Source organism: Brachyhypopomus gauderio, chromosome 13, assembly GCF_052324685.1.
Source record: "Brachyhypopomus gauderio isolate BG-103 chromosome 13, BGAUD_0.2, whole genome shotgun sequence".
In the NCBI taxonomy this organism is placed as follows: Eukaryota; Metazoa; Chordata; class Actinopteri; order Gymnotiformes; family Hypopomidae; genus Brachyhypopomus; species Brachyhypopomus gauderio.
In genome coordinates, this window is record NC_135223.1 from 1,193,787 (window position 1) to 1,206,703 (window position 12,917).

The window sequence follows — 12,917 nt, forward strand, 5'->3', positions numbered from 1 at the left end:
CCTCATCCTAACATTCACAGGAATGAATGGAGATCCTGCTTACCAAACCTGTTCACTTTATAACTGTTTATAACATCCACTGACGGCAAACAATGTAACAAAAAACGGTTTTGAAAACTTTTATTTTGCCCATAATAAAAATAACACATACAAAACATTAAAATCTCATTCTCCTTTTTCACAAGGTTAAACAATTCAAGTTAGAAAGACCTGCTTACAAATCGAGCTCAAAATTCAGTCGAGAACGACCGCTGAGCACTCATGCTCCTCCCCCTCGTCATGCTCCATATGGACCTGTTACTTTTCCACCCGATTTCTTTCATGTTTACCTAAAGTTCATTTATTGTATTTTATTTTGGCACAAGTCATACTAGATCTAGATGCTCTGATGCTACAGACCTTATTTACCGTAAAGCCGTGCACAGGATGACACGCAGGAAAGAGATGAACATGTAAGAAAATCCTGAATTACTCCAGGACGTTCCCCCAAGGCTCTGGTTCAGTTCTGATTCACCTGTAGGAAGAAGGATTGGCCGAGGAGCTTTTCTACGTGGTACTGGTTCTGGTTCACGTACTGGGTTTGCATAACCAGTGGTGCTGAACTATTTCTGAAGCACTTGTGTGTATTAATGATGTGGTGAGTGTATCAGTAAGACATCCGCACACACACACACACATGTTTGAGCTTCATTGGTTCATGTTCTGTAAGCCCACACATACACTTTGCATATCAGTCTAAAAGAAGCTTAGATTTGCACACATTAATCAGGAAGCTTGTGGGCAATAGAGCAATGAAATAATATTCAAGTATTATTCATTACTAATTATTAAAGCAATTTTAATGGCTGAATTCAGTGCAGCAGAACCATGCTGCAAACACACCTGTTTACACAACCATGCCATATACTGCATGTCATATATATATATAGGCAAGAACTGCTACAGTCGAGCATTTTTGGTAAAACCATCCATCCATCCTTTAACATTTGTTTATCCGGGTCGTGGGGGCAGTAGCCTAAGCAGAGAGGTCCAGGTTTCCCTCTCCCCAACCACCTCTTCTAACTCTTCTGGGGGGTGCTGAGGTGTTCCCAGGACAGCCGAGAGAGATAATCTCTCCAGCCTGTCCTGGGTCTTCCCCAGGATCTCCTCCCGGTTAGACATGCTTGGAACACCTCACCAGGGAGGAGCCCAGGTGGCATTCGGACTCTACGTGGAGGAGCAGCGACTCTACTCCGAGTCTCTCCCGGATGACCGTGCTCCTCACCTTATCTCCAACTCACCTCATTTATTGGGCTGTGATGTTCTAAGCACAGATCCTGGGTGTGATAAGACTTTTGAGAATGAGAGAATGTGTCTGTTGGGCATTTGGCCATGTGAACCCTTTAGCTGAACGCTGCACTCAAGTTGCTCTGTGAGGGGTGTGGTTTGGATTAAAGAGTAATTCTCCAGAAAGAGAAGCAGTTACACTTATCATGGCGTCATGGCATTGTGCCGTAGCCGTTAGCACAGGGCAGTTTTACTGCCATAACAGAATCAAGAGAATCACTGTCTACTTAGTGAAGTTTGAAAACACAACACCATTTTAAAGAGAGCCGACTTACAATGTGTACGACATCTAGGGAAGCAACCAGAACTTACTGTAGATAAAAAACAATGAAATCTTGGCACATTATTCCTGTATCCTGTACTACCTGTTAAAAAACTGCATAAGACAGCAGGCAAAGTGACTCCGCTTAAATTCTAGCCTATATTATTTTGTAAAATTTCACATATTTTCAGAATGGTATCAAAGCCGTAAAAATACATGTATCCACTGCATACGTGTAAACATCATTTGCTGCATCTTTCCTGCAAAACCTTCTAGAACATTCTCAGACAAATCCCCCCACTCCTCTGCCTCCACCCTGCCCACCTCTCCCACACCTTCCATCATCAATAAGCTTCCCTTTCTTCTCCATCTTGTTCAGCAGGCAGGTGGTGATGCCCAGAGCTCCTCCCTTCAGAAACCGCACAAAGTTGTCCCCCACCAGGGGGCCCATGGCGAACAGGCCAGGCTCGGCACTGCACTCGAATGTGTAGGGGTTCACGTCCACGGGATTATGCTTGCAGGAGATGGGCCTGCTGGGGTCCGAGCCCAAGTACTGACCCTGCTCCTTCAGGAAGAACAGGTCCGGGTGGGTTCCGATCAGGACCAGCACCATGGAGACTTTGAAAGCTCTCAGAACGCCATTGGACCCGCGAAGGAAGCAGCGCATGTCGGGTTGGAAGGACAGGACGCAGTGTTCCGGGAAGCTGGTGTAGTCCGGGAGCGGAGCCGAGGAAGCGGCAGGACCGCTGGGATCGGCGCCGCAGTTGGCAATCGGGGACAGCAAGTGGGTCTGGGAGCACATCATGTGATAGACCCTGTGGTACTCTGGGTAGAGCGTCTTGGGCAGCTGTTTGAAGATGAGGCCGGGGTCATCGGCCCGCTTGCGAAAGGTGTGCAGCACTGAGACGCTGTGGTCGCAGGCGCACAGGACCGCGTCGGCCGCGCTAAGCCCCGCCCCCACCACGAGCACGGGGTCGGAGGCGGGGCCCAGATGACCTTGGCGGTTGACGGCCACGCCGAGGTCGCGCACACTGTGGAACACGTAGGGAAGCTCCTCCCCTTCCACGCCCAGCCGAGCCGGTGAGTCAGACGCTCCTGTCGCCAAGACGACGTTCTCTGCAAAGAGGCTGAAAGGGACATGGCTGTCGCCCTGGAGCTGCTGGTAACCCCTGACCTCCCACAGCCCCTGTGGGAGCCCCTGAGAAACCCCATTTTCCCTCACACCTTCAACCCTTCTCTTTCTCCTGTCCTCCTCTTCTCCTGATTCACCCCTCCCGTTCTGTGTCCCATTTCTTAAGACATTACTGTGCTCATTTTCCTTGCCATCATGACCACGTTCTGTTTCCTTTTTGGTACAATGGTCAGTCCAGTTTCCTGGAGCGTTTGTCTGATCAGCCTTGCTGTCATTTTCATGCCCATTATCTTTCCCAAGGCTACTTTCGTGATCACGGTGGAGTCTCTGAACAGATGTGACGTAGGTGTTTTCTGCAAAGTTCTTCTGGAGACCCATAAGCTTGACATAATTCTTATAATAGGAGGAGATCTCCTCTGGAGTGGCCCGGTTAGTCGACACAGCCCTAGAAGAAAGACCAGAGAAACAAACATGAATACACCAATCCTGTATTCAGAGAGAGAGAGACAGAATAGCATGTGATTCAGAGAGAGAGAGAATAGCGTGTTTCAAGGATGTTATTATTAACATTTTCATTCATCACATTGACATAAAACACAATGTACCGAGATTATTGCACATGGGGTTGAATTCCTGGGCTTTTTTTATCTTTTCATTACATTTAGGGCCTTTGCCACATGCTCCTGTCCAGAGCAATTTACAAAAGTGCTTTGTTATCTACTTTGAGAACATCTGAGCCAATACAAATACATCAGAGTCTGAATATCACTGAGCTAAGATGCTGTTAGCTACTGGAGTCAGTGCTGAAAATTATAAAACTAACATAAGGGGGCAGTCATGGCCTGGTGGTAGAGAACTGGTCTTGTGACCGGAGGGTCGTGGGTTCGATTCTCAGACCTGAGGCCATGACTGAGGTGCCCTTGAGCAAGGCACCTAACCCCAATTGCTCCCCGGGCGCCGGGCTAGGGCTGCCCACCACTCTGGGCATGTGTGATCCACAGCCCCCTAGTAATCACTAGTGTGTGTGTGTGTGTGTTCTAACTGCACAGATGGGTTAAAAGCGGAGGACAAATTTCGATTGCGGTGTAAAAATCACAATTGACAAAATACGGCACATTTACAATTACATTATTTACATTTACATAAGCTTAAATGAATAAAAATAAATGTAAAATAATTAAGCTGTTGGAGGTTTTCGCCATTGAGAGTCTTTAAGCAGTGATGGTGGCGTAGCAATGTTCACGAGTCTGATCACAGGGCCCGTGTGTTACCTCCTCTTGCCAGGGCTGATGTCCCTGTAGTTGACCCCAGGTAGCTCCATCCAAATCCCCAGACTAATGGTCAGCATAGACCCTTCCATTGTCTAGGAAACAGGAAGGGAATTTGATCATTTAAGGCTGTGTGACCCATTCTGTCTTAAACCAGGCCTGGTTTGCCCAGGAATTATGTAAAATACTGCAGTTAAAAATAAGGCAATTGTGGAATTGACGTCCAAACGTCCTCCAATTCAATACAATACAATACAGTACAATAATTCAGTTCAATATTACAATACAGTACAATAATTAATTACAATACTACAATGCAGTACAACAATGCAGTACAATACTACAATACAGTACAGTAATTCAGTACAATACTATAATACAGTACAATCATTCAGTTGAAGAATACACTCACGTGCCACGCCCCCCCTGGGGAGCCTTTTCCCAGGACCAGGTGGGGGATGTGATGCTGCTTCTCCAACCTCCACTGCAGCACCGGTGGAAACTCGAGCCCCCGGTCTGCGTCGGGGTGGAGGAGTGTGTCGTAGAGCACAGCCACTGGGTTCCCTGAACGGCCCTCTAATCCCTCACACAGATACTGCAGGTCCTACACACACAGACATTTCTGTAACCGAGCTCGTAAGTCAGTCAACTCTTATATCAAACAAATTTCTCCCATTTAAAATAACTGAAATAGAGTTAATCCTGTCCAACCCTGTGAAACATGACAAAACCATAAATTATGAAAAAATAAATGTTTTTAATTAAGAAACACACTTGTATACTTTAAAACAATAATATATGAAATAAAGAAAAAGGTGTTATTTAGTACTGTAGTTAAAAAGTCGAGTCGCAGCTCATATCTTAAAGAATTCAGATGTTGGTCTGCTCGTATCTGCTGATGTTGGTCTGCTCGTATCCCAAGGTGCCACTGTTTCCATGCTGGACCATGTTAGTAAGTTCCTGGAGGATCTGATGCACATTTGTAACTTGCCTGCTTCGTGATGGGCAGGTGCTCTGCCTCCTGGAGTTTGTGGTAAAGGATGGGGTTGGGGTGCGTGGCCTCCGTGTCTAAATAGGGCGTGTACCCGCTCAGGAGATGTGACAGGCAGATCCCCGATGGGCCGTTACCTAAGGAGGCGTCGGGGGCAGATGGTCACGGCCCTTTCGTGGGAACACTCTCTGCTATCTGCTGCAATCGCCCCACACGACCGCCACTCACCGATGATGACGACGGGCACGGTCGCAGGGCTCTCCCTGGGCAGGGAGCTCTCGTCCCGGAGAGGCATGGTCACAACCAGGGCCAGAGCAGAGGCACTGCAAACACAAGATGCCTGTTACACCCCACATGTTCATGTGGTACACACCTGTTCATCTATTCCACACCTTTTCATCTCTGTGTTCATCTGTTACACACCTGTTCATCTCTGTGTTCATCTGTTACACACCTGTTCCTATCTGTGTTCATCTTTGTTACACACGTGTTAATCTCTGTTATATACCTGTTCATCTCTGTCTTCATCTCTGCTACACACCTGTTCATCTCTGTGTTCATCTCTTTTACACACCTGTTCATCTGTGTTTATCTGTTACACACCTGTTTATCTCTGTGTTCATCTCTGTTACACACCTGTTCATCTGTTACACACCTGTTCATCTCTGTGTTCATCTGTTACACACCTGTTCATCTGTAACACACCTGTTCATCTTTGTGTTCCTCTCTCTCACACACCTGTTCATCTCTGTGTTCATATCTGTTACACACTTGTTCACATCTCTGTTAAGTCTGTTAACTGCCACCCCACATTTAGACCTCTGCAGCCTGAGTTTATGTCTCTGCTGGACTAAACATGCTGACCGTCAGCAAGCTGCTGCAACCCGGCCCGACCCGTTTATCTGTGACCATGTGATTGTATCAATGTGAAGCTGCCAGGCACAGACATGAGTGGAGATGTGTGTGGTGTAGGGGGGTGGTGTGTGTGTGGGTTGGGTGCTGTATGTGAGGTGGTGGGGTGGGGTGTGTGTGGGGTGGTGTGTGTGTGGGGGGAGTGGTGTGTGTGAGGTGGGGGGGGTGGACATGGTGGTGGTGTGTGTGTGTGGTGTGTGTGGGAGTTGTTTTGTGTGTGAGGTGGTGGTATTTCCACTCCACTGCCCCATTTTAACAGTCCCCTGACCACATTCATGAGTTACTGGCACAGGGCGGCTGGTCCTGGGGTTCCTCCTCCACCCACCTCCACCCACTGCTGCTTCTCTCCAGTTCTCCAAAATAAAATATAGAACACGTCTCTGAAAAGATTCTGTCTAGGTTCTGACCACCACACAGTACATCTTAACCCAGTCGTACTGGTAAACATCGATCTTTGACATTGTGAGAGCTGTGTTTGTGCAGTGCAGTGGTGGTAAGTGTGTGTGTTTTACCAGCAGTCAGATGGTTTATGTGTGTGGATGTGTGTGCGCGGTTTCACACGTCTGTGTGTCTGTGCGGTATACATAAGCTCCAAATCCCCAGAAGACCAGCTCTCCATGTTCCATACCAACTCTCGCATGAATAATTAATCTATAAAATAATACATTCATTTACAATAGTTAAATATCAAGAGCTTTTCTAGTATTTCAATTACTTCAGCATCATTTAAGTAATGCAACAATGTTTTACTTTTATACATATGTTTATTAAACAAATGTTAAACGGCATGGTTTACAATATTACTGTCTTAGCACTTACAACTTTATTTTACGTCGGCTAATTTCAATCTAACTCCGGATAAGGTAGATTAAGATCCACATTTCAAACTAGTTTGTTTGAGACGCATTTGATTCCTTCACTCTACAGACTTCCATCACATAGTGTCACATTTCACATAGCGTGTAGTAACGCACATGAACGCAAACCTGAGTGTACAATACGCTACAGGCTGGGACGCAGAAAGTACTCTTAAGAATAAAAATACGCCTTATAATAAACCTTATACTGAAACGTCCCAGCGCTAATTGGTGTGAGAAAAAAATACATTCAGGCTTTCAACCTTTCATAATTTTAGATACAGCTTGGCTTGGTCACCTGATTCCGCATATTCACTATGTTTGCAGTGATGTAATTGCGGACATGATCTTACCTCCGAGCGTAAGGGCTTCAGACGCGTCGCAGCGCTGTCGGGTCTTTATCTCAGCGCTCCGTGTGACCCGCGGGAGGATCCGGGCGCACCGAGCGGATGACATGAACCGCTGGTGAACAGGGATGCTCTCGATTCGCTGTTTCTCCTTCTCTGACTGTCCTTAAACACCTAATTTGTCGCCGCTCGAAAGGTGTGAGGCTACGCGCCGCCTCGGTGGGTAATGTGGGCCAAGGACGAACTGCCGGGGAAAGTGCGAAGATGCCGGCTGACGCGTCCAGCATCGCACGCGCCTCGCGCGACTGGGACCCGACAGGCATGGCGAGCGATCCCAGAGTGGCGGAGTCTGCCGCGCGCACGTGGCGAGGCGCGTTTGCGGACGCCGGTGCGCGCGAGAGGAACGTTAATCGATCGCCCTTCGATGGGCGCGTTTACAGACGATTTTTGCTCTTGTGTAACAAGTTCGACTGTGTTTTACAGCTGTAGGTCTCCGGCGCGTTAACATTTGTAAAGAAATGTAAATAAGTTGTTAAATAAAAGCGACGGCGGTCAAAACCAAAACCTGCGTGATTTGTTTCCTAGTTCTGTACTGTGTTGTCCTGTACTTACATCGTAATACAGATCCTCTATTTAAATCAAAATGGACGAATTTCAAATAAAAGGACGCATAAAAATTGTGGTCTCACAATTTGTGGAAAGATCATGGCCAAACCTAGATATTGGCATTGTTGGGGTTTAGTTATATTCCGATGTTTGACCACAAGAGGGCAAAACGGTAATGTCATACATACAGTTTCTCCTAATTGAATACACACGTATCTCAGAATACTGCACAAATATAATCTGTAGGCACAAATACAGTGCCACAGTATCAAATTCTACTTCCCCCAAAGCTTAAACACAAAAGGGGGAAAAAATCACATTTGCTGAAAAAAAACCTTCAGTCCTCAAACCTAAATAACGCATCCACAAACTGCACCACGAGCCTGTAGTTCACCACGAGCGCTGATGAGACACTGTTGCAAAGACTAATAATGTATTACTGCAACTTTTACCTTTTTTTCTTGTTTGGATACACACACTGTAACTGAATAAAGACATCAAGAAATCGATTCCTTCTGCCGAAATCCCATAATTCAATATTTCCTCACACCCAGAAGCACATTCTAATTGATTGGACATAGTCTGCAGTTCGGCTGTGTTCATTATGCACAAGTCTGTGCACCCCTGAGTACACTATTGACTTCTCATTGGGAAAATATGTCTCATTTTCCTAATCACTAGCATCACCAGTCAAAACAAATTTTTCTAATGAACTAAACCATCATCCCACGTGTGAAAGCACTGCACATCATAACGGTTTACTGCAGCACATAAACTCACACTGATTCAGGAAAAAGCCTCACAGATGTCAAACAAAAACAAAAATGGAGCATGACAGATTACTGAGAGGAAGAGGAAGATGAAGAGGTTGAGGAAGACATCACATCACTGGCCCATACAATACAGCACTTCTCTGCGTACGCTCCTCTCATAGAGAGAATTATATTTTCTTTTCTCCTCCAGAGAGACGTCCGCCTGTGTTGTCATATGAAACAGCTTCTGTCTGTGGACCAGAACCAGAACCGGTCACCACAGTTGTAGTATGTGCAAATCAGGGCCTGCGGGGAGATGCAGTCCATCAGTGCCACAACAGCTTTCATCCCCCACAAAGCCGAATCATAATCGCGGCACGTTCAGTGAGGGACACACAGCCGCCCCGCCGTCCCATAAGAGAACGGCTCTCCACACATCCGCACATCCACATCATACTCCTCCCCTTCCTCAGTCCACCTGAGGAATTCTGTCTAGCTCTCCAGTGGAAGGTGTATGATTGGAAACCATGTGAACAGGTGAGTCTTCCCGAAACATTGCATGGAGCCTGAGACGGTGTCACTACAGAGTCGAGTCGAGTTTGTGTGTGTGTTTTGTAAAATATAGCAACCTTTATTGTTGTTTGTGTTTGTGCATACCTGTTGTATGTGTGAATGTAGTATTCTGTGTAGATTCATTGGTTTTTGAGGAGTTATTCAGTCAAGTGAGGTTTGTCTCTACTGGTGGGTTTTGAGGTTAGTTTGAGTGGTGAAAAGCTTTGAGGGTTTTAGTTATTTTTTAGTTAGTTGTGGTCCAAGTTGCTGTACAGGGTGTAAACACTTTTATAGGAAACAGTGTGTTACTGTGGTTAGCTGTGTTTGCACAGGTGAGATGTGTGCAGCTCATATTAAGAATGCATTCTGTTTGGTTACTGTGGTGTTTCTAAAATGACATACGTGTGGTCACACTGACATCTAAGCTTTTGGGCTGAGATGTGTGTAGAGATTTTGCAAAATGAGTACACCAGATTTGCAAACAGCAGATACAAGTTGATCGTGTTTTTGATTGTGGGAACAGTGTGTCCCCCTGGGCTGTTGAGACAGTGTATGTCCCTCTGGGCTGTTAGCAAGGGAAACTAGATTCTTGGTGTTTACTCAGTCATTGTGTGCATTTGATCAGGAAAATATAGGCAATGTAAACCTATTATTTTGACTCAATAACACGAGTAACACAAAAGCCTGTCAGCACAGAGTGAGCAGAATGAACCAAGGACGATAGGCCCCTCCTTCCACACAACTGGGGATGAAATATGATGATGTTCCACCATTTCTGTTGCTCTAATAGAACTTCTGCAGTTGCAATAGTAGGTTGCTATAGGGCACTTAAGTTCAAGGTAAAATATAATATTAAAATCTTTTGGATGGCACCTAATTTTTGCTGTTCTCTGAGTGATGCATTGTTCATTTAGTGTCTTTGGTGACTCCATGAGTTTTGATTAACCTACTAGACTAAATGTTAAATGCACAGCAATCACTGAGATTCATTCCCATGAACATTCCTGCATCATTAATCTGCCATTGTTGTAAGCACCACCATGAAGCCAAACCCCTTCCAGATACCTGCCGTCAGTCACCAACGTGCATGAGACTCACTACACATAGTCATCAACTGACTTTGCAATTGCACGCAAATCCTTGTTTTCTCTCCATCCAGACGTGTGTCCCAGGCCAGCCAGGGTAGCACACGGTCATGACTGAGACACGCACACCTCGTGATGAATGGTGATGAATGCATGTTGACTGGACCGTGATTTCCTGTATTGTCAGGTGATTATGTTCATTGTTTTGGAGACGTTGTGGCCCAGTGGAGATTCGCTAGTTTGAAGATGCGTATGCAGGTGACGCATTAGGATCAAGGGGCAGCTGAAAAATGTGTCATTTGTTTCATCAGTGATTCAGCCTGGTAGATTGATATTACACTCAATCCATCACTCAGGTTTAAACCACAACCATTTGTATACAGCCATTGTATGCGAATCACGCTGAAAATGAAATTGTTTCAACTTCCTATAGATGTTTCAATCTTGTTTCAATGTATTATTCTGCATTTATAGCATGTCTTATCCACAGGACTTATATTTATATCTGTATGACAATTTGCGCACTCTCTGGGAGTCAAGCCCCTGATCGTGATATTAGGAGCTACACACTTTATGTGCTCCACTGGCGAGCGGAACCTTCCAGAAATAAAGGTGTACCTGTAAAGGGAACAAGCACAAGATGTTCCATAATGCCTAACATGGCTAAATGCACTAAAACAACAAGTGAACCTATTTCACTTTTTACATATTACTGGTAGACCTAATGAATACTGAATCTGTATTATATAAAATAATATTTTTATTAGATTTTTTCCTCCTCATTTTAGTCTGTTATATGGAAAACACAGAATGTGCCTTAATGTACTAAAAGAAAAGCTTTATTTATATTAAGAATACTTTTACTTCTGAAATAATCTCAAGTGATTTTTAATGCCAGCGTGGAATAACCACTGAAATTTTTATCTGACATTTGCTCAACCTGTTTATGATCAACTTCTCCTTGAGGTCATTCAGGAATAAGGCAACTTTTTTTAAATGTCTCTTTAAAAAACTAAATGATACAGAACAGAACTTGATTTTTATGCTACTTTAGGCTATTTGTAACTATTATTTGTGACTTCAGAAAGAAAAAAAGGTATCTAAAATTCAGTTTTTAGATACAGTGCCGGTGATATGTCTAACAAGGAGGCGCTGCGTTGTAGGAACAGAAAGTGCCCTCTCTGTGTGTCACACTGGCCCGCCTGCCCAGGCCATGGGCGCGGGAGAGCACACAGTCCACATAGCGCTCCCAGAAGACCTGAGCGAGCTTCAGAAATAGTTCCTGATGCTTGGGCAGTTGAGACATGCGCAGATACGTCATGAAGTCCCAGAACGCCCCGACTGTCTCAGCGACGCGTAATTTCCGCACCTCGATAACCGCCAATGACGACGCCTCCCAGCACTCGCCGTTAATCTCTCCCAGGTTGGTCGGTACTTTGCCGATCCCTCCGTCGTTGTTTACCACCGACGGGCTGGAGTGCGTGCAGACCGAGGCGACGGCAAGCGTCAACAGACAAAAAGACTTGAGGTGCCACCATCTGGCTCCAAGTTTGCCAACTATTCGGGCCACCGCTGGATCCATATCTTTGGAGTCAAAGTTAGAATCAGAGCAAACGTTGGGAAACCGGATCAATCTGAAAATAAGAGTGAATATCATGAGATATGAGATGTGCATATGACCGAAATGTACTAGGCAAATTAGAATACTTGCAACTCCATTTTACAATAATGTATTAACTCAACATAATCTCATATACATCGGGGTGACACATATATAAAAATTTTTTTAACCTTGTTAATCATTTTTAGATAAGAAAAGATGTATATGGAAAGGATTTATAATTAATTTTGTTAACTACAAATGGACCATTGTTTTTTAAGAGAAGGCAATGTTATAACAGATAACCTACACTGCTAACCTAAGCAAGCATTAATGTGAGTTTTACTTCAAGGGTGTGTATGGTAGCTTAACAGTACAGTTGGTTGGTGACTTAATAATGGTGTTTCTGAAATTTCCAGCATGCCTTCAGAATGAAAACTGTGGAAATTGATCTAGCGCCGTCACAGGTGTGTGGCACCCTGGAGTGTGGAAGTTAATGTAGTTCCCCTCAGTGGTCCCACCACAGCCACTCAGTACTGCTATAGTGCTATAGGCACATTTGTGCAATCTGGTAATTATCCAGACTGGCCATTTAAAGCTGTTTCTTGCTACCTTTACTTACTGTAGAATTACAGTGTTACAGGTGAAGACCTTTCTTATATTTAACACTGACAGTTATTATTTATATTTGTAACTTTTAAACATTATTTTGGAAAACGTTTTTTAAGTTTTTTTTCACAATTGTCTAAATGTACAGAAATGTTTTTTGGGATTCCATATCCATTGATTTCCATGATCACTAATCTTATTAGCCTCATATTCAATTAGGCCTGTTAACCACACTGTTTAAGCACACAGTTTACGGGCTTCAGCTGACTGGAGGCAAGACAACCAAAATAATTACACAACTCGTCTACTAATGAGTCATTCAAGTCTTAATTAACAGTATATTTGTTTTCATTTAACTATACTTGTGAAGGTCATTTTAAAAGGTCTCCTACATTTTCACAAGAAATCAGCCAATTCCCATTTCTATAAAAGTAGTTTTATAGCATATAGCCTACATATGTTTACATAGTCTAATTAAAATAAATGATAGTCAACTATGCTGTTAAAATGTAATGACCATATGTCAATAGGATATCCGCGTTCAGTCCAAAACATTAATGAAGCAACTGAGGTAATTAATTAAATTCGCCTACCAGATGCCGAGTGAAAGTCGTTGCA

At 44.3% G+C, this 12,917-nt stretch overlaps 2 protein-coding genes across 2 annotated transcripts; both read right to left on the bottom strand.

Moving 5' to 3' along the window:
- Window positions 1-112: 112 nt before the first annotated feature.
- Window positions 113-7,456, bottom strand: osgin2 (oxidative stress induced growth inhibitor family member 2). The gene is made up of 6 exons (XM_076970348.1): window positions 7,102-7,456; window positions 5,208-5,302; window positions 4,980-5,116; window positions 4,401-4,592; window positions 3,992-4,083; window positions 113-3,165 (listed from the first exon to the last, which is right to left on the bottom strand). Exons 2-6 carry the CDS (start codon window positions 5,272-5,274, stop codon window positions 1,872-1,874), a joined length of 1,782 nt encoding a protein of 593 aa, XP_076826463.1. The 5' UTR covers window positions 5,275-5,302; window positions 7,102-7,456; the 3' UTR covers window positions 113-1,871.
- Window positions 7,457-11,228: 3,772 nt separating this feature from the next.
- LOC143474005 (protein FAM237B-like) lies at window positions 11,229-11,672 on the bottom strand. The gene has a single exon (XM_076971255.1). It carries the CDS (start codon window positions 11,670-11,672, stop codon window positions 11,229-11,231), a length of 444 nt encoding a protein of 147 aa, XP_076827370.1.
- Window positions 11,673-12,917: the final 1,245 nt, after the last annotated feature.